At 44.8% G+C, this 22,008-nt stretch overlaps 1 protein-coding gene across 2 annotated transcripts in view; it reads right to left on the bottom strand.

Annotated features, from left to right (window-relative positions):
- abat (4-aminobutyrate aminotransferase) overlaps window positions 1-21,387 on the bottom strand; it is a 39,976-nt gene extending 18,589 nt beyond the window's left edge. The window contains exons 1-5 of one of the 2 annotated variants that reach the window (XM_061712884.1): window positions 21,318-21,387; window positions 20,123-20,179; window positions 10,122-10,266; window positions 2,655-2,752; window positions 2,218-2,247 (exon numbers count right to left, since the gene is read on the bottom strand). In XM_061712884.1, coding sequence (XP_061568868.1) covers window positions 2,218-2,247; window positions 2,655-2,752; window positions 10,122-10,191 — 198 coding nt within the window. In that variant the 5' untranslated portion in view covers window positions 10,192-10,266; window positions 20,123-20,179; window positions 21,318-21,387. The remainder of the gene's footprint in view (window positions 1-2,217; window positions 2,248-2,654; window positions 2,753-10,121; window positions 10,267-20,122; window positions 20,180-21,317) is intronic. The other variant, XM_061712885.1, reaches the window with a different exon arrangement.
- Window positions 21,388-22,008: the final 621 nt, after the last annotated feature.

Raw genomic sequence — 22,008 nt, 5'->3', positions numbered from 1 at the left:
GAGTAAAGCCGGAGTAAAGCCGGAGTGAAACCAGAATAAAGCCATTAAACCAGACTAAAGCCAGACTAAAGCCAGAGTAAAGCCGGAGTGAAACCAGACTGAAACCAGACTGGAGCTGTTGTTAAACCAGAGTAAAGCCGGAGTGAAACCACAATAAATCCATTAAACCAGGCTAAAGCCATTAAACTAGAATAAAGCCAGACTAAAGCTGGAGTAAAGCCAGAGTGAAACCAGAATAAAACCATTAAACCAAACTAAAGCCAGATTGAAACCAGAGATTAGGTGAAGAGGAACCCACAGGGAACAGTTACAGGCTGAAACTGGAAATATCTCTGTTCATTGGTGTACCAACAGTAGCATACAGAAGACACTGATACTGGATACCCAACACGTTTGAATCACGTCTGGCTTGACAAGAATCAGAACCTACAATCCACTCAAGGTTCAATATTTGTTCCATATTCTGCCTAAAATGAGCTTCAAATGAGGTTTCCAGCAGACTGGGCTCTATTTTTAGACATAGCGTGGACTAAACAGGACTCTGCAGGTTTCACAGAAGTGGGATCTTTTTAACTCTGTCCATGTGTTATTCAGAGCTCAGCTGAGTCAGGGGGGCTGGGATTAGAGGCTTCATGTGGACACCCAGCTCTGCACGCCGATGCCACACCAACGCCGGCACTCAGAGCATGATCTGACCTACATCCGGCCGAGTTACTGCTACTTTGCAAACATTTCCATAGCCGCGTACACACTTGTCACGTGAAGACGAGCTGCAGGAAGGCTGCAGACTCCTACACATCACACACTGGGAGAGGGCACGCTGCCGCAGGCTTTCTTTAACCACTTCACTGAGCTGATCCTATCTGACCACACACACAGTTAAACTGTGGAACAGAATGGATTCAGAATTAAAACAATGTCCAAACAGTTTAAAAACAAATATAAAAACATGATTTTCACAAGGTACAAAGAGGAAGGGGTTTAGCGGCCTTTAAGATCCTGATATAACACTATTGGGTGATGGGCAGTTTTGTTTATATTTATGTACAGAAATGGGCAGCTAATTATATGTGTATGTATATATACAGGACTGTCTCAGAAAATTTGAATATTGTGATAAAGTTCTTTATTTTCTGTAATGCAATTACAAAAGCAAAAAAGTCATACATTCTGGATTCATTACAAATCAACTGAAATATTGCAAGCCTGTTATTATTTTAATATTGCTGATTATGGCTTACAGTTTAAGATTAAGATTCCCAGAATATTCAAATTTTTTGAGATAGGATATTTGAGTTTTCTTAAGCTGTAAGCCATGATCAGCAATATTAAAATAATAAAAGGCTTGCAATATTTCAGTTGATTTGTAATGAATCCAGAATGTATGACATTGTTTTTATAATTGCATTACAGAAAATCACAATATTCTAATTTTCTGAGACAGTCCTGTATATGTATATACACATACACCTATATATACTGTACATACATACAAATATATATATATATATATATATATATATATATATATATATATATATATATATATATATATATATATATATATATACATACAAATATATATATATATATATACATACAAATATATATATATATATATATATATATATATATATATGTACAGTATATGTATATATATATATATATATATATATATATATATATATATGTGTGTATGTATGTACAGTATATATAGGTGTATGTGTGTGAATACGTGTGTAAGTAGATATTTATAGATATAGAGCAGATGGAGTTAATATAGAGATAGTATGGTGTAAATAAGTATATTTATATAAATATTTATATGGGCATGTGTGTACAAATATATACAAATACTCAACTATGTGTATGTATGTATAGGTAAGTGTGTGAGTATAATTATAGTATAGTTAGTTATTATAAATACGTGTTAATAAATTATTAGTGAATGGGGGTAGGATTAAATAAGTTTACACTTCTTCCTACTGCTTTTTGCAGATTTAAATTAAGATATTAAGTGTTAAAGTACGAAATTCTTTGTTTTTTTTGTTTGCTTTGTTTTGTTTTCTTATCTTCTCTTTAATTGTTGTCTTTTACATGTACAAAATGAAAATCAAATCAAATCAAATCACACACACGCACGATACACAAAGGCCCTGTGCAGGCTTAAGTTGAGCTGAGGAAAAGAGAGGAAGTCCCAGGACCGGCGGTGCTCACCTGGATCTCTCCCAGCTGTTTGGTCAGCGCCTGCAATCAGAAACAAGGTTTGTAGGAGTGGATGGAGAGAGGGAGGGGTTTCTGTAGGGCTCGTGTGTGGACGGGTTTCTGTAGGGCTCGTGTGTGGAGGGGTTTCTGTAGGGCTCGTGTGTGGACGGGTTTCTGTAGGGCTCGTGTGTGGACGGGTTTCTGTAGGGCTCGTGTGTGGACGGGTTTCTGTAGGGCTCGTGTGTGGATGGGTTTCTGTAGGGCTCGTGTGTGGACGGGTTTCTGTAGGGCTCGTGTGTGGACGGGTTTCTGTAGGGCTCGTGTGTGGAGGGGTTTCTGTAGGGCTCGTGTGTGGACGGGTTTCTGTAGGGCTCGTGTGTGGACGGGTTTCTGTAGGGCTCGTGTGTGGAGGGGTTTCTGTAGGGCTCGTGTGTGGATCGGTGCGTTACTTGTGATCGGGGTCCGGGCACGGCGGTTTTCATGGACGGACCGTCGTAGTCGTACTCCAGCTGGGTCTTTGCTGCGGCCTTGCTGGCATGTCTGCAGCCTGACGGGAAACACACACAGGTTTTATGAGCTAACTAACACAGACAGAAACAGGATCCTGGTTATTTGGGGTTTGTGTTGGCACACTGGACCCGCCGCTCATCGGCAGGCGGGGCTGAGGATTCCAGCCTGAAACAGAAACTGTCACACGGAGGTCTTCAGGTCAACCTCGGAGAGGAACTTCCACTTCAGCTGATGGCCACCACAGGGCCGGCCCAAGCCTCCATGGGGCCCTAAGCTAAATTAGATGTTGGGGCCCTCTATTACTGCTAATAATACTGATTATTGATCATTCACACACCCACTATAAACTTATTTCATGTTCTTCCCTGTCATTACAAATACACTTGTAAAACTAGATGTAAGAACTTTTTGTTGTAGTTAGATTGTAATCCACAGTGATTAAGACCATGGAAGCAGAAAACAGATAAACAAACATCTTTCAATTAATATTTTGCTAAGTCAGCAACTGAAGCCAGACTAAAGCAGGAGTGAAGCCAGAGTGAAACTAGACTAAAGCCAGAGTGAAGCTGGAGTGAAGCCAGACTAAAGCAGGAGTGAAGCCAGAGTGAAACTAGACTAAAGCCAGAGTGAAGCTGGAGTGAAGCCAGACTAAAGTCAGAGTGAAGCCAGACTAAAGCCAGAGTGAAGCCAGACTAAAGTCAGAGTGAAGCCAGACTAAAGCCAGAGTGAAGCCAGACTAAAGTCAGACTAAAGCCAGACTAAAGCCAGACTAAAGCCAGACTAAAGCCGGAGTGAAGCCAGACTAAAGCTGGAGTGAAGCCAGACTAAAGCTGGAGTGAAGCCAGACTAAAGCCGGAGTGAAGCCAGACTAAAGCTGGAGTGAAGCCAGACTAAAGCTGGAGTGAAGCCAGACTAAAGCCGGAGTGAAGCCAGACTAAAGTCAGACTAAAGCCGGAGTGAAGCCAGACTAAAGCTGGAGTGAAGCCAGACTAAAGCCGGAGTGAAGCCAGACTAAAGCCAGACTAAAGCCAGACTAAAGCCAGACTAAAGCCGGAGTGAAGCCAGACTAAAGCCAGACTAAAGCCAGACTAAAGCCAGAGTGAAGCCAGACTAAAGTCAGAGTGAAGCCAGACTAAAGTCAGACTAAAGCCGGAGTGAAGCCAGACTAAAGTCAGACTAAAGCCGGAGTGAAGCCAGACTAAAGCCAGACTAAAGCCAGACTAAAGCCAGACTAAAGCCGGAGTGAAGCCAGACTAAAGCCAGACTAAAGTCAGACTAAAGCCGGAGTGAAGCCAGACTAAAGCCAGAGTGAAGCCAGACTAAAGTCGGAGTGAAGCCAGACTAAAGTCGGAGTGAAGCCAGACTAAAGTCAGAGTGAAGCCAGACTAAAGTCGGAGTGAAGCCAGACTAAAGTCAGACTAAAGTCAGAGTGAAGCCAGACTAAAGTCAGAGTGAAGCCAGACTAAAGTCAGAGTGAAGCCAGACTAAAGTCAGACTAAAGTCAGAGTGAAGCCAGACTAAAGTCAGAGTGAAGCCAGACTAAAGTCAGACTAAAGCCAGAGTGAAGCCAGACTAAAGTCAGAGTGAAGCCAGACTAAAGTCGGAGTGAAGCCAGACTAAAGTCGGAGTGAAGCCAGACTAAAGTCAGAGTGAAGCCAGACTAAAGTCAGACTAAAGTCAGAGTGAAGCCAGACTAAAGTCAGACTAAAGCCGGAGTGAAGCCAGAGTGAAGCCAGAGTGAAGCCAGACTAAAGCCAGAGTGAAGCCAGACTAAAGTCGGAGTGAAGCCAGACTAAAGTCAGAGTGAAGCCAGACTAAAGTCAGAGTGAAGCCAGACTAAAGTCGGAGTGAAGCCAGACTAAAGTCAGAGTGAAGCCAGACTAAAGTCGGAGTGAAGCCAGACTAAAGTCAGAGTGAAGCCGGACTAAAGTCGGAGTGAAGCCAGACTAAAGTCAGAGTGAAGCCAGACTAAAGTCAGAGTGAAGCCAGACTAAAGTCGGAGTGAAGCCAGACTAAAGTCAGACTAAAGTCAGAGTGAAGCCAGACTAAAGTCAGAGTGAAGCCAGACTAAAGTCAGAGTGAAGCCAGACTAAAGTCAGACTAAAGTCAGAGTGAAGCCAGACTAAAGTCAGACTAAAGTCAGAGTGAAGCCAGACTAAAGTCAGACTAAAGCCAGAGTGAAGCCAGACTAAAGTCAGAGTGAAGCCAGACTAAAGTCGGAGTGAAGCCAGACTAAAGTCGGAGTGAAGCCAGACTAAAGTCAGAGTGAAGCCAGACTAAAGTCAGACTAAAGTCAGAGTGAAGCCAGACTAAAGTCAGACTAAAGCCGGAGTGAAGCCAGAGTGAAGCCAGAGTGAAGCCAGACTAAAGCCAGAGTGAAGCCAGACTAAAGTCGGAGTGAAGCCAGACTAAAGTCAGAGTGAAGCCAGACTAAAGTCAGAGTGAAGCCAGACTAAAGTCGGAGTGAAGCCAGACTAAAGTCAGAGTGAAGCCAGACTAAAGTCGGAGTGAAGCCAGACTAAAGTCAGAGTGAAGCCGGACTAAAGTCGGAGTGAAGCCAGACTAAAGTCAGAGTGAAGCCAGACTAAAGTCAGAGTGAAGCCAGACTAAAGTCGGAGTGAAGCCAGACTAAAGTCAGAGTGAAGCCAGACTAAAGTCGGAGTGAAGCCAGACTAAAGTCAGAGTGAAGCCGGACTAAAGTCGGAGTGAAGCCGGACTAAAGTCGGAGTGAAGCCAGACTAAAGTCAGAGTGAAGCCAGACTAAAGCCAGAGTGAAGCCAGACTAAAGTCAGACTAAAGCCAGACTAAAGCCAGACTAAAGCCAGACTAAAGCCGGAGTGAAGCCAGACTAAAGCTGGAGTGAAGCCAGACTAAAGCTGGAGTGAAGCCAGACTAAAGCCGGAGTGAAGCCAGACTAAAGCTGGAGTGAAGCCAGACTAAAGCCGGAGTGAAGCCAGACTAAAGCCAGACTAAAGCCAGACTAAAGCCAGACTAAAGCCGGAGTGAAGCCAGACTAAAGCCAGACTAAAGCCAGACTAAAGCCAAAGTGAAGCCAGACTAAAGCCAGAGTGAAGCCAGACTAAAGTCAGAGTGAAGCCAGACTAAAGTCAGACTAAAGCCGGAGTGAAGCCAGACTAAAGTCAGACTAAAGCCGGAGTGAAGCCAGACTAAAGCCAGACTAAAGCCAGACTAAAGCCGGAGTGAAGCCAGACTAAAGCCAGACTAAAGTCAGACTAAAGCCGGAGTGAAGCCAGACTAAAGCCAGAGTGAAGCCAGACTAAAGTCGGAGTGAAGCCAGACTAAAGTCGGAGTGAAGCCAGACTAAAGTCAGAGTGAAGCCAGACTAAAGTCGGAGTGAAGCCAGACTAAAGTCAGACTAAAGTCAGAGTGAAGCCAGACTAAAGTCAGAGTGAAGCCAGACTAAAGTCAGAGTGAAGCCAGACTAAAGTCAGACTAAAGTCAGAGTGAAGCCAGACTAAAGTCAGACTAAAGTCAGAGTGAAGCCAGACTAAAGTCAGACTAAAGCCAGAGTGAAGCCAGACTAAAGTCAGAGTGAAGCCAGACTAAAGTCGGAGTAAAGCCAGACTAAAGTCGGAGTGAAGCCAGACTAAAGTCAGAGTGAAGCCAGACTAAAGTCAGACTAAAGTCAGAGTGAAGCCAGACTAAAGTCAGACTAAAGCCGGAGTGAAGCCAGAGTGAAGCCAGAGTGAAGCCAGACTAAAGCCAGAGTGAAGCCAGACTAAAGTCGGAGTGAAGCCAGACTAAAGTCAGAGTGAAGCCAGACTAAAGTCAGAGTGAAGCCAGACTAAAGTCGGAGTGAAGCCAGACTAAAGTCAGAGTGAAGCCAGACTAAAGTCGGAGTGAAGCCAGACTAAAGTCAGAGTGAAGCCAGACTAAAGTCGGAGTGAAGCCAGACTAAAGTCAGAGTGAAGCCAGACTAAAGTCGGAGTGAAGCCAGACTAAAGTCAGACTAAAGTCAGAGTGAAGCCAGACTAAAGTCAGAGTGAAGCCAGACTAAAGTCAGAGTGAAGCCAGACTAAAGTCGGAGTGAAGCCAGACTAAAGTCAGAGTGAAGCCGGACTAAAGTCGGAGTGAAGCCGGACTAAAGTCGGAGTGAAGCCAGACTAAAGTCAGAGTGAAGCCAGACTAAAGTCAGAGTGAAGCCAGACTAAAGTCAGAGTGAAGCCAGACTAAAGCCGGAGTGAAGCCAGACTAAAGTCAGAGTGAAGCCAGAGTGAAACTAGACTAAAGCCAGACTAAAGCCAGAGTGAAGCTGGAGTGAAGCTGGTGTGAAGCTGGAGTGAAGCCAGACTAAAGTCGGAGTGAAGCCAGACTAAAGCCAGAGTGAAACTAGACTAAAGCCGGGGTGAAGCTAGAGATGCACAATCAGGATTTTGAGGGCCGATCACTGATCTCGAAAACCAGTATCTGCCGATCCTGATTTTGCCGATCACCGATCACAGCGAGAAATCCATACATTCGTCAATATTGTCATCTCATGTACGACACTGACATTGTATTATTAGGTATAAAAATTATTAGATGAGAAAGTATCAGAAAGTCAGAGTGAAGCCAGACTAAAGCCGGAGTGAAGCCAGACTAAAGTCAGAGTGAAGCCAGAGTGAAACTAGACTAAAGCCAGACTAAAGCCAGAGTGAAGCTGGAGTGAAGCTGGTGTGAAGCTGGAGTGAAGCCAGACTAAAGTCGGAGTGAAGCCAGACTAAAGCCAGAGTGAAACTAGACTAAAGCCGGAGTGAAGCCAGACTAAAGTCAGAGTGAAGCCAGAGTGAAACTAGACTAAAGCCAGACTAAAGCCAGAGTGAAGCTGGAGTGAAGCTGGTGTGAAGCTGGAGTGAAGCCAGACTAAAGTCGGAGTGAAGCCAGACTAAAGCCAGAGTGAAACTAGACTAAAGCTAAAGGTATAAAAATTATTAGATGAGAAAGTATCAGAAAGTCAGAGTGAAGCCAGACTAAAGCCGGAGTGAAGCCAGACTAAAGTCAGAGTGAAGCCAGAGTGAAACTAGACTAAAGCCAGACTAAAGCCAGAGTGAAGCTGGAGTGAAGCTGGTGTGAAGCTGGAGTGAAGCCAGACTAAAGTCGGAGTGAAGCCAGACTAAAGCCAGAGTGAAACTAGACTAAAGCCGGAGTGAAGCCAGACTAAAGTCAGAGTGAAGCCAGAGTGAAACTAGACTAAAGCCAGACTAAAGCCAGAGTGAAGCTGGAGTGAAGCTGGTGTGAAGCTGGAGTGAAGCCAGACTAAAGTCGGAGTGAAGCCAGACTAAAGCCAGAGTGAAACTAGACTAAAGCCGGGGTGAAGCTAGAGATGCACAATCAGGATTTTGAGGGCCGATCACTGATCTCGAAAACCAGTATCTGCCGATCCTGATTTTGCCGATCACCGATCACAGCGAGAAATCCATACATTCGTCAATATTGTCATCTCATGTACGACACTGACATTGTATTATTAGGTATAAAAATTATTAGATGAGAAAGTATCAGAAAGTCAGAGTGAAGCCAGACTAAAGCCGGAGTGAAGCCAGACTAAAGTCAGAGTGAAGCCAGAGTGAAACTAGACTAAAGCCAGACTAAAGCCAGAGTGAAGCTGGAGTGAAGCTGGTGTGAAGCTGGAGTGAAGCCAGACTAAAGTCGGAGTGAAGCCAGACTAAAGCCAGAGTGAAACTAGACTAAAGCCGGGGTGAAGCTAGAGATGCACAATCAGGATTTTGAGGGCCGATCACTGATCTCGAAAACCAGTATCTGCCGATCCTGATTTTGCCGATCACCGATCACAGCGAGAAATCCATACATTCGTCAATATTGTCATCTCATGTACGACACTGACATTGTATTATTAGGTATAAAAATTATTAGATGAGAAAGTATCATGAATTGTCTGTTTTATTGCAGGCTGATGTGCAATATTTCACACTGTAGAGACTCTTAGAGACGACTTAGACTCAGCTTACAAAGAGTAAGTGTAGTTTAGTAGCTTCAGCTTTCCTGTGGTAATAATTATGTACAACATGTGACCAACACAGACAACAGCAGACATGTCACTCTCTAAACGTTGTAAACTATAAACCTTAGTTTTCCTGTGGCCTTACTATGTTGTGAAGAAAATATGAGTTCCTGAAATGGGCTGTGGAAGGTTCCTCTCCATGTAAAGTAGGACTTCTGTTGTGCAACGGCACAATAAAACTAATCGATTGACTGAAACCGTTATCAGCACTTTCTAAAACGCACACCAGCGTCAGATAAGAAGGCTGTAAACAAAGAGGAACTGGACTGTACTGCAGCGGGCAGCACAGAACTGGTCTGAACCGGTCCTGTCGTCTGAACTGACAGAAAACATGTCAATGCTTTGATGACAGACAGGACAGGTGACCTTTGAAACATCAGAACTGAGCAGCACACACACACACACACACACACACACACACACACATTGATAAGGACGTCATGCTGGAGGTTATTCAAACATTTGCAGTGTCTAATTACATAACTCCGTTCAGTTTTTCTTAGAAAAACATCAGAGGTATCCTCATTTCACATTTACTGGTGGTTAAATAAGCAAAGAGGACGCCAGTTTACTGGGAAGAGCCCCGACTGGTTTCAAGGGAAGCAAACAAACAACAATTTGTATTTTCAAACGGTAGAAAAAAACTACATGAACTGTTGTTTTCAGGTAAAACATGGAGACCAACACACTCACTCCAATGGGCCATTTAAAATGATGCATGCTTTAGGACTGGGAGGAAGCCAGCGTATCTGAAGAAGGTAACCACGCAGGCTCAGGGACAATGTACAAACTTCACACAGAGAGGCTCCTGCCGGGATTTAAATTATGAATCATCTTGTTGTGAGTGGTGTGTTGTGACCAAGACATTGTGCTGGACATAAAAAAAAACTATGCAAAGCAAAAACACAGAGAAAGCATGTATACTGCAAAAAGAATGGTGGCCAAAACAGAGCCTTGTGGTACCCCATATTTAAACTGGGATGCAGCTGGAAAATGCCAGCCAAGGTAGATAGAAAAGCTCCTGTCAGACTCTTGAGGACTTGAATGCCTGAACACAACTCAAGATGTTGCTACCACATTAAAGGCAGCAACAAGATCCAAGAGACCAGAGCAGCAGATGACCAGAACCTGAAAAGCAGAAGGGCCAACAGGAATCGAGTGCCTGCTCTGGATCTATTTGCTACTGTTGAGCAGGTTTATGGACACAGGTATACTCTGGTTTTTAATGAGGCACCATAAACCTACTAGAGACCAGCTGCTCTCCCCTTCCAATCCCAACACGGAGGACACGCTGACAATTCTCTGGACTAAATAACAACCGCCGTGCATTTGTACAGAGGCAGAGCGTCATCGTACAAGAAACGTAGATGTGTGCAGGATTTACCTGGAGCACTGAGCCATAAGTTCTTCTTCAGGGAGAGCACGAGCTGGCGGCTGATCAGGGAGGTCGCCATGACGGAAACCAGTAGTGAGAAGGCGAGCGACGGAGAGGCAGAGACTGCCCTCGACGACCAGCTTCACCCACACACCTGCAGGAAAACAGAGAGACCAGATTCTGAGTGGAACATAACCACCTCTGAGGAGGACAACAGTTAATTATTGAGCTCCCAGGTTAATGTAGGAGATGACAGATAAAGAGAAGAGACAAAGGTCTTTGTGATGTGCGGTGACTATGAACTTGATCACAGTTATTATTCTAGTTCTAATAAAACTGGGGCAATTAGCCTTGAAATTAACCGTTTTTCTGCTTTAATGTGACTGTGTGGACATGGATTTAGTTTACTACGGTAGCTACTCTTCCTAGAAATGGAAATGCAGCCAAGACGGCTCCAAAAACACAACACAAAACCCTCAGGGGGGTCAAAACAACCAACAAGGAACAACCAAGTACTGGAAAACAACACTGTTCATGAAATGAAGGTTATTCTGTGTAAAGTCCTTTGTTGTGCACAATAAAACAAGTCAGGTGGTGTCAACTGATAAGAAAACTGTGTCCGATAAGTAGGGATGGGCGGTGTGGACTAAAACATTTATCACCATAATTTCTGGCCCGATAACGATAAAAAAAATACCAATTCAACTCCACCTTTGTAACTATAAATCTATCACCACATTCAGTCTTTGGAGCCAAATCACTGCTGTAAAAGATACTAAATACTAAACTACACCAATTACATTTAATTAATAAAAACCAATTAAATGAGTTACACCTGTACTGCAAAACTGGAATGACTCAGATCCTCCATGTTTGTTACACAAACACGTATCAACGGGAATTCATCTTTCTTTCTTTCTTTCTTTCTTTCTTTCTTTCTTTCTTTCTTTCTTTCTTTCTTTCTTTCTTTCTGGCTCATTTCCTCCCTCCCTCCCTCCCTCCCTCCCTCCCTCCCTCCCTCCCTCCCTTCCTTCCTTCCTTCCTTCCTTCCTTCCTTCCTTCCTTCCTTCCTTCCTTCCTTCCTTCCTTCCTTCCTTCCTTCCTTCCTTCCTTCCTTCCTTCCTTCCTTCATTTCTTCCTCCCTCCCTCCCTCCCTCCCTCCCTCCCTCCCTCCCTCCCTCCCTTCCTTCCTTCCTTCCTTCCTTCCTTCCTTCCTTCCTTCCTTCCTTCCTTCCTTCCTTCCTTCCTTCCTTCCTTCCTTCCTTCCTTCCTTCCTTCCTTCATTTCTTCCTCCCTCCCTCCCTCCCTCCCTCCCTTCCTTCCTTCCTCCCCCGCCTCCGGTTTGGGAGGCGGGGCGTACATGGCAGAATGCCTGAAGTTTGCCACCAAAGAACCCAATCCACTATCCTGCTCGGAGCTATGAAGGATGTAAACAAGGACACCGTTTACCGGTATCAAAGCATCCCCCGATAGTGAAGCAGGGTGGGGGAGCGTCATGGTTTCATGTGAAAGGGAAACTGACCCCACAAAACCAAAACCTCCTCCAGGGTGTCCGACCACCAGCTGAAGCCCAGGAGAAACTGGTTGATTCAGCAGGACAATGAGCCTAAACATGGAAGTACAGGACTGTCTCAGAAAATGTGAATATTGTGATAAAGTTCTTTATTTTCTGTAATGCAATTAAAAAAACAAAAATGTCTGGATTCATTACAAATCAACTGAAATATTGCAAGCCTTTTATTATTTTAATATTGCTGATTATGGTTTACAGTTTAAGATTAAGATTCACAGAATATTCTAATTTTTTGAGATAGGATATTTGAGTTTTCTTAAGCTGTAAGCCATGATCAGCAATATTAAAATAATAAAAGGCTTGCAATATTTCAGTTGATTTGTAATGAATCCAAAATGTATGACATTTTTGTTTGTTTTGTTTGTTTTTGTAATTGCATTACAGAAAATCACAATATTCAAATTTTCTGAGATAGTCCTGTATATCCACCACAGAATGACTTCAGAAAAATAAAATCTGCCTTCTGGAGTGGTCCAGTCCGAGTCCAGACCCGAACCCAACCAGAGATGCTGACTGATCACCAGAGAGCAGAACACACCATACGTCCTTTAAATGTGTCTGAGCAGAAGCAGCTCTGGTCCAGATTGTCACCTGAACGCTGAGCCTATCTGATCCAGAAAAACTGGAAAAATCACAGCCGGCAAGTTTGTAGCAAACTAAAGCATAAAAAAATGGTTAACCTACTTTTTCCTGCCACTACAAATCCCCCACCCTTCAGGCAAACTAATGTGCACCTGCTGCCTGGATATAGGGAGTAAAAACACATGCACGTGCACTGGTAAGCAGATGGTTAACGTTTCTACTTGACTGGGGGTAATCCAGTGAAGCGTCAGAACAACGGCTCATTTTCCTGGTTTTAGAAGGGTTCCTCTCAGCTGTTTGAAATGGACCAAGACACCTTTGCTGGAGAGCCACGGAGACATTATTTAACTACAAATCCAGTAATAATTAGACGGAGGGGAGGACAGACAGTCTGCTCCGACTCCTCGCTCCTCAGCTGTTATGTAACACCAGCAGCTACAACCGGAAAATTCCAGTTATCCATCTTCACACAGCAGAAATGCAGAGCCCCTCGGAATTGCATGTGCACACACACACACCAACACACACGTGTGCACACACAGGCCGTCTCTTGGCAACAACTCACCAACTGGAAAATTCTGGTTTAGGTTGTGAGAGTTACACAAGACTGCATCTGTAAGGGGAAGGGCGGGGGGTTGCATGGCGGGGGGGACGACAGAGCGATGGCGGAGAGCCGAGGGGAGTCGGTGAGTTTGAGACGTTGGAGGCTCGAATCTGAGCACAGAGAGACGACAAACAACACCAATACCCCACGGAGCGCTTCTACCTCCTTCATCATGACCCCTTCTGGACTAATCATCCAGTTCCCACGGGTGTGGAAAATCTTTACTGTGTTTTTACTACAGATACAAAAGCAACAAAACAAGCCCAAACAGAGGCAAGCCTCTAAAATACTGCAGGATGTCATCTGACCATGAGACCAGCAGTGCTGTTAAAGAGTGCTGAGATGACGACAGCCGCACTGTTGTGTAATAATTGAAAAAAATAATCTGTGAACAACTGTCAGTGTTATATGAATGTGATTTTGGGGCTGCTGGCGTTATCTATTCAACAAAAAAGAAGCCAAAGAGAGAAGAAAAAAAAAGTTCCACCCGTGATTCAGCAGCTTGTGGATAAGCTGTTCTTAAAGTCAGCCTTCATCCGGGGAGGTATGTGAACATGCTGCCACCAGGGTTAGCACTGATGGTTAACTCTAAAGGCTGAATTCTGGTTCTGTGTTAAACCTACTCCGTAGGGTAGGCGGCTACGCGGGCGTCTCTCCGTAGCTACACCGTAGCCTGACCTGCACCTCCCAAAAAATACGCATTGAGGCGACGCAGACCCAACGCAGACCGAGAGGGCTGTGATTGGTTTGCTTGGTAACAATGCCTTTCCGGTTCCGGGTCATGAAGCAGTCGTGAACTTTCAGCGCTCTTTTCTTCGTGTGTGTGTGATTTTTTTTTGGGGTTGTTTTGGTTTTTTGCACAATAGTTGTCCTTATCTCTTTGATTCCGAAGTCCGAAGGATTCACGACGGCGTCACGGCAACGGCGTAGGCTCTGCGTTGGTTTAACGCAGAACCTTAAATCAGGCTTAACCCCTCCCCATTCAGCAGCAGTAACAGTAGAAGATTCCTGTCTGACTTCATCAGTGTCTCTGTGGCATGTGATGGATCCTGTCCTATTTTCCTTATACATGCTGCGATTTAGGTCAGTTATTACACATCACAATGTCTCCTGTCATCTGCATGCAGATATTTGTAATACTCATTATTTTGGCATTAACTTCTTTGTATCACCTGGAACAAAACACCTGAAGACACTCCCTCCACTGGCTACGTTCAGAGTTCATTCCTGGCTCTTGTTTGTTGTTTAGTGCAGTTAACGGCCTTGTGCAAATACTGTATATTCATGTGAGATTTTAAGTTATCGCCAACAGAGCCCTGCTTTCTGAGTCAGAAGACAATTTTTAAAGAATGATTCTATTCTATTCTATTCTATTCTATTCTATTCTATTCTATTCTATTCCATTCTATTCTATTCTATTCTATTCTATTCTATATGTTAAAGATCCCACAATCATGGAGCACCTTCTGGGGTCATCATCCCTTTGCTGTCGCGGCTCCAAAACTCTGAAACACTGACCTACGAACCATCACTGACCTACGAACCATCACTGACCTACGAACCATCACTGACCTACGAACCGTTACTGACCTATATACCGTGACTGACCTAGGTAGTATCAATGACCTAGGTACCATCACTGAACTACGAACTGTCACTGACCTACGTACTGTCACTGACCTACGTACCATCACTGACCTACGTACCGTCACTGACCTACGTACCGTTACTGACCTACGAACTGTCACTGACCTACGAACCGCCACTGACCTACGTACCGTTACTGACCTAGGTACCATCACTACAAACCATCACTATCCTAGGTACCTACACTGACCTACGAACCGTCACTGACCTACGAACCGTTACTGACCTACGAACCGTTACTGACCTACGAACCGTTACTGACCTACGAACCGTTACTGACCTACGAACCGTTACTGACCTACGAACCGTTATTGACCTATATACCGTGACTGACCTAGGTAGTATCAATGACCTAGGTACCATCACTGAACTACGAACTGTCACTGACCTACGAACCATCACTGACCTACGAACCATCACTGACCTACATACTGCTACTGACCTACAACCAAAAACCTACGTCATCAGATTGGCTTTGGGCACATTATTGATATATATTCTTACTTTATTTTCATGTTTTACATATTTATATATTGTATCATATTTATGTATTGGTCTTTAATTTGTTATTAATGCTGTGAAACACTTTGGTCAAAATTAGGTTGTTTGAAATGTGCTACATGAAAAAAGTTCCATGTTCACTGTCCAACTCAATGACTGACAGGTGTCCATGTCCAGACCATCATCCCTCCACTGCTGTGCTTGACAGTGGGTCTGAGGTGGTTCTGCTGAGATGCTGTGTTTGGTTTTCTCCCAACATGGTTCTGAACATGTGGACCAGACCTCTCCACCTTGGTCTCATGTGTCCAGAGGATATTTGCTCCAGAAGTCTGCTGTTTTGTTCAGACGTATCTCTGTGAACTTCAACATGCTTTCATGTTCTATTTGGACTTAAGAGGTTTTCTCTTTAAAACACTTCCGAACCAACCGTACTGGTTCAGTCTTCCTCTAACATTAAACCTGCTCAGTGTCTCGGGGATGGAGCTCTGTGTAGTCTGATTTGGGGGTAAATTTGCTTGGACATCCCCTGGGACAACTGTCTTGAATGTTTTCTACTGGTCAAGATTGTCACTGTTGAACTCCAAATAGTTTGGAAATGGATTTATAACCCTTTCCAAACTGATGTCCTGATGTCTTTCCCTCTTGATATTGTGTTAACAAACACGCAAAAATAATTAATGTATAAGCATGAATCTATTGATAAATGATCTGACGTAGTTCTGCCGTGGTGTGCTGACTTCCGGTGGTAATCATTGATTATTCCTTGCTTCCCTCAGTCATTGCTATTCCCCAGTGAGAACCGTGTTTGGAGCCAAGTTAAACTGCAGCTGACACTGCCAACCTGTCACCATGGCAACAATGCAACTCAAAAAAACTCCAGGGAGTTAGTTCCACGTGAGTGTTGATAACTAGTTTAATACCTGCAGAGTAGTCTGAATACATATCCATGAGTGGTTTCATTTGATCTGAATCTAGATGGACACGGACAGAAGAGAGATCAATCAGCCACCATTGAGCTGAACATGTGTTGACAAGAAAACTGCAGTATAACAGCAGTGGAGTTGTAAAGTCGCTGCCCTGCTGGTGCTGGACCTGCGGACCAACGACGCCGTGACAACAGTTGTAAATCATTCAGACTGCTAAACTTATGGATTTGGAAATAGTTTACAATCAGGGGAAAAGAATCAGCTGATAACTGGGCTAACAATAAGTAACAGAAGTGGAGTCTGTATAGAAGTGCTCTAAAGTCTGGGATATACTTGCAGTTCAGACCGCGTACGCATCATGGCCGCCACACGTATCCTGCGTTCATTTGATGCGTCGACGTGAACGTTCTCAAAAAGACACTGAACCCATAGCGACCTGCAGTTCTGGCTCTGGTCCCGGTCAGATACCAGCTGGTCTGATACCAGCTGGTCCCGGTCTGATACCAGCTGGTCCTGGTCTGATACCAGCTGGTCCTGATCCCGGCTGGTACCGGTCTGATACCAGCTGGTCTGATACCAGCTGGTCCCGGTCTGATACCAGCTGGTCTGATACCAGCTGGTCCCGGTCTGATACCAGCTGGTCCCGGTCTGGTACCAGCTGGTGTCGCTGGCGCTGTTTCCTTTGCCGAGATGCAACCAAAGCAATGTTATAATCTCCTACATCATCCAATGTTGTCATGTTAACTTGTTTGTTGTTCTAATCTGCTACTGCTACTACCGCTGCTACTAAATATTTAATCACTTTTCCAACTGTTGCCCTGCTTACTGGCCCCAATCGGTCACCGTAGGTACGACGCGCTCTCCTCACATACTACACGTTGCGGTTGGTGGTGCACGTGAACGGATGTGAACGAAAACGAACGCAAGCACCAACAGCAAGTATATCCCAGGCTTTACTCTTGGGACTACTGGTAGTTTCTTCAAAAAAAGAGACTGACGAGGCCTGAATGTATCTCTAGTTAAAAGGAAGGTGGTGTAGCCAAGTATTCATGTGTATTAAAGGAGCTGTCTGTAAGAAATGGCCAAAACTGGTACTGCAGTCACTTTCAAAATATTGTTGAGCGGCGTGTACCCTCCCCCTCCTTCCCCCGACCAGAGGTTGCCAGGTTTTTCATCCAACACATTCGTAGCGGCTGCTGCGATAATTAGAGCCGAGCTGGCAACCCGGATGCCGAAACAATACCGACTTGGTGATTGGGAGATAGGTGGAGGGTGGAGCTTCAGAAACAATACTGACTTGGTGATTGGGAGATAGGTGGAGGGTGGAGCTTCAGAAACAATACTGACTTGGTGATTGGGAGATAGGTGGAGGGTGGAGCTTCAGGCCAAAACAAAAAGTGACAACATAAACATCAGTTGAGGGCTGCAACTCCTCTTTTTAAACTGGAATATCCTGGCTTGAGTGCTGTTGTCAGTGACATAAGTATTTGAAATGAACATGATTTTTAAATGTCTGTTGACATATCGGGGTCATTTTATGATTCGTTTTATTATTGCTCTTACATACAGCTCCTTTAAGGTATAAAAAACCACAACTCCAGTGAAGTGCATTTGACACGCTGATGTGAGCCGTCATGGTGGTACGACATGTTGAATGTCCCTGAACCTGGATGAGGAAGCTTGGCGGTTTACTGCGGCCCACATTTGGTCTCAAGTGACACAAAGTGAGAGCGGCTAAAGTCTGATTTATGCTTCTTCATGGAATCAACGGCGCCTTGACGCATATCCCCTCCGTCAACGAAGGGGACCTAGCCCCCGGCCACAGACCCTCCCAGAGTTTCTGACTGTTGCTGCGACCAGGACCTCGGGAGCTGCGATTGGTCCTCTGTACTGCATTACCACCGGGAATTGGCGCGTCCTGTTTTTCCCTCACGCTAGACTCACTCAAAGTGCGTAAAGACCACCTCCTCCCCGACTTCCTCTTTCATTTACGATGCAACATTTGCTGTTTTACATCCATCAGTTCCACCTCCAACATCCTCTTTCACGGGAAAATGAGAGGAATGTAAACACTGAACCGACGAGTCACGAGTCACTTGAGTTCATGAAAAAGTTTCTGAAACTTGACACCAGTCCCCCCCCCCAGCACTTTGTGATGCGTACGCAGAACTTACAACGGTAATCCACAGTGTTTAGGAGCCACGTTGCCATGACAACGCAGAACCCAAAGTTCAGGACACTTTCAGCGTGTAACCCGCAGCTACTGTTTCGAAACACACACACAATTTCACTTGAGCAACATGTCGACCCACAAAAAGTGAAAGTGGACGGCACAAAGCTCTTAAAGATTTCAAAATATGCACATCCCATAACTGACCTACGAACTATCACTGACTTACGTACCGTCACTGACCTACGTACCATCACTGACTTACGTACCATCACTGACTTACGAACCATCACTGACTTACGTACCATCACTGACCTACGTACCGTCACTGACCTACGTACCGTCACTGACCTACGTACCATCACTGACTTACGAACCATCACTGACTTACGAACCATCACTGACTTACGTACCATCACTGACTTACGAACCATCACTGACTTACGTACCATCACTGACTTACGTACCATCACTGACATACGAACCATCACTGACTTACGAACCATCACTGACTTACGTACCATCACTGACCTACGTACCGTCACTGACCTACGTACCGTCACTGACCGGTAACCCTTTATTTTACAGTACACTTTTACCAGGTAATATTATGGAAACAACACACTCTTTCTTTTACAGTCCAGTTTCACTTTAATTACTGAGTAAAAGCCAGGTAAAAATGTCTGTACTTATTGGGTAAATACTTAGGAAATAGAATTACTGGGCAAGTAACTATAAGGTTAAGTACCTGCCAATTGCCAGGAAAAACATGGTAACTATCAGGTTAGTTACAAGGTCAATAGAGTCATTTACACCCCTCGGGGGTACATGCACCAATCCATTGATAATACATAAATCAATAATGAATGGGTAAATACCTGGTAGTTATCCATGAAATGTATAGTAAATACAAGGTAACTACATGGTCATTGAAGTGTAATTAGCTGGTAACTACCTAAAATAAAAAAATACTTAGTAATTACCTAGTACTTACTTAGAAATAATTCATGTAATTTCAGAGTAATTAAATGGTAAATTGACTGGTAGTTACCAATATTAACCTGGTAAATACCTGTAATTTCCCTCATAGTTCCCATCTAATGTCTTTGTAATTACCTAGTAATAAACAACCAGGTATTTACCATGTTATTACATGGTAAATACACATAATTACATGGTACAAGAAAATACGTAATAATTACCTAGTACTTACTGGGTAAATTACCCGGTAGTTACCATGTAATTACCTTGTAAATACAAGGTACTACTAGGTAATTACAGTGTAATTACCATGGTATTACCTGGTTATTACTGTATTGTAAAAGAAAGGGTTACCCACTGACCTACGTACCGTTACTGACCTATGTACCCTCACTGACCTACGTATCGTTACTGACCTACGAACCATCACTGACCTACGAACCATCACTGACCTACGAAACGTCACTGACCTACGTACTGTCAATGACCTACGTACCATTGCTGACCTACGTACCATCACTAACCTACGAACCGTCACTAACCTACGTACCATTGCTGACCTACGAACCATCACTGACCTACGAACCGTCACTGACATACGTACCCTCACTGACCTACGAACTGTCACTGACCTACGTACCGTCACTGACCTATATACCATCACTGACCTACGAACTATCACTGACCTACGAACCATCACTGACCTACGAACCATCACTGACCTACGTACCATCACTGACCTACGAACCGTCACTGACATACGTACCGTCACTGACCTATATACCATCACTGACCTACGAACTATCACTGACCTACGAACCATCACTGACCTACGAACTATCACTGACCTGCGAACCATCACTGACCTACGAACCATCACAGACCTATATACCGTCACTGACCACGCACTGACCACTGACCGTCAGCTAACCCTGAATGCTGGTGATAAAAAATTGTATAAGCTGTCCAACAAATGTACGGGATGCTGCTGGAGACCTCCATCGTTTCACTGCGTGGATCTCTTACCTGCCGGCTTGAGCGCTCAGCTGTGGATTCGGCAGAGAACTGGAGTCCTTCAATGAGCTGCAACAAACAACAAATACAGTAAATGTAAGTTAAGGACACACGCACGGTATCTTTTGAGCGTGTTTACTCTGATGGAGGAGCATTTTTTGCTGCAGGGTAACTAAACACGTGTTCAGTCACCTCGAGACCAGAGTTAGACGTGTAGTTAGGTCAAGTGTTCATCATGCAGACGCGTCTCAACATTCACAAACTTACACACACCCCTTAAATAAGAGCACTTCAGTACTTCACTGAGAAGAACCTGACCAGTCAGGACACCAGTCAGGACACCAGTCAGGACACCAGTCAGGACACCAGTCAGGACACCAGTCAGGACACCAGTCAGGACACCAGTCAGGACTCCAGTCAGGACACCAGTCTGGACACCAGTCAGGACACCAGTCTGGACTCCAGTCTGGACACTGGTGTCCAGACTGGAGTCCAGACTGGTGTAGAATGGTTTTAGTTCTTGGTTGATGGGTTTGGTCTGTACAGAACATCAGTCATTTTCTTAGGACGGAAGTGCATTTAACTGTAACTGTATGTGGAGCTGTTAGAAAAACAACAAATATAAAACCAGCAAAGGCACCATCCACTCTGACTGCAGGTAGGTTTAGGAAAGAAATGACAACATTGAAAAGGAACACACGGAACCTCTCCATCCTTTAAACGGCCACATATGTTTGTGCAAAGTGGAAAGCTATCCGTCCTTGAGCCCTCAAGCCTTTAGAGAGCAGAATCGCCAGAGGCTTTTAGTTTTCATCAGATAAAAGGGGAAAAGGGAGCACGGCTAAAGATTTTGATACAAGAGAGAATGGCAAGGACTCCAGTCTGGACTCCAGACTGGAGTCCAGACTGGAGTCCAGACTGGACACCAGTCTGCTGCGCGTGCACGTTGTAGTTAGTTTATGATGCATGAATTGGTTTTCACGTGCACTGTCCCTCTTGTTTCCTTCTGTATTCGCAGGTTTCCAGCTGGACAGCTGGTTGGGACTGGATCTCGCGGGATCTCGGTGCAGCTGCAGGACTGAGGTCCGTTATGTGGATCCGTCTCCAGAAACAGCCCTGGGACACGCGCGTGATGCTCGGGCACGCGCGTGCACGGAGGTCGCGAGGCCGCTGCAGGAGGCGCGTGCAGGACGGCGGGGACACTTACCGGGGGGACCGTGGACGGGGACCGGGGACCGGGGAGCGGCAGCAGCAGCAGCAGCGCGGCGGCACCAACCTCCGCAGCGATGCACGAGCCTGGACTGAGAGCTGCGAGTCTGCGCGGGGGCGCGCAGTGGGGAAGTTCGCTTCAGGTTGGACGGCGCTTAGGGACCGTCTACAAACCGCTGTGTTAGGGACCGTCTACAAACTACATGTTGTCTTACACCGTGTCATAACTGCATGCGATGCGAGCGAGCGTCAGCGACAAAAACAATTCCATTGCTTTATTTTCTGTCCTAACTGGCCGCAGCGACACTGCGCGCTGTTTTGAGCTGAACATTTGTCGGACGCCCTGTTTCTATTTTCTTCCTGTCGCTCGTGTTGAAAGCCGGTTGAAAGCGCTGTAGGAAACAGTCATTTCAATACAAGAACCTCAATAAAGTGTCAGCTGCTGGAGGGAGATCGCCAGGGAGCTGGAAGGTTCTGATAAGATAATAAGATAATATATAATAATAATAATATAATAATAGGATCATATTTCTTTCTACCACTTTATTGAGGTTTTTGTAGTGAAATGAGGAGGAATCATAGAGATAACTTCTCATTTCAACTAACTGGATCAGCCGTTCCTCATCATGACTGTTTCCTACAGCGCTTTCAACCGGCTTTCAACGCGAGCGACAGGAAGAAAATAGAAG

The sequence above is a fragment of the Cololabis saira genome, chromosome 21, assembly GCF_033807715.1.
Source record: "Cololabis saira isolate AMF1-May2022 chromosome 21, fColSai1.1, whole genome shotgun sequence".
NCBI classification, from domain to species: Eukaryota; Metazoa; Chordata; class Actinopteri; order Beloniformes; family Belonidae; genus Cololabis; species Cololabis saira.
The sequence above is the reverse complement of the archived record's forward strand: the minus strand, read 5'-3'. Positions and strand labels throughout refer to the sequence as shown.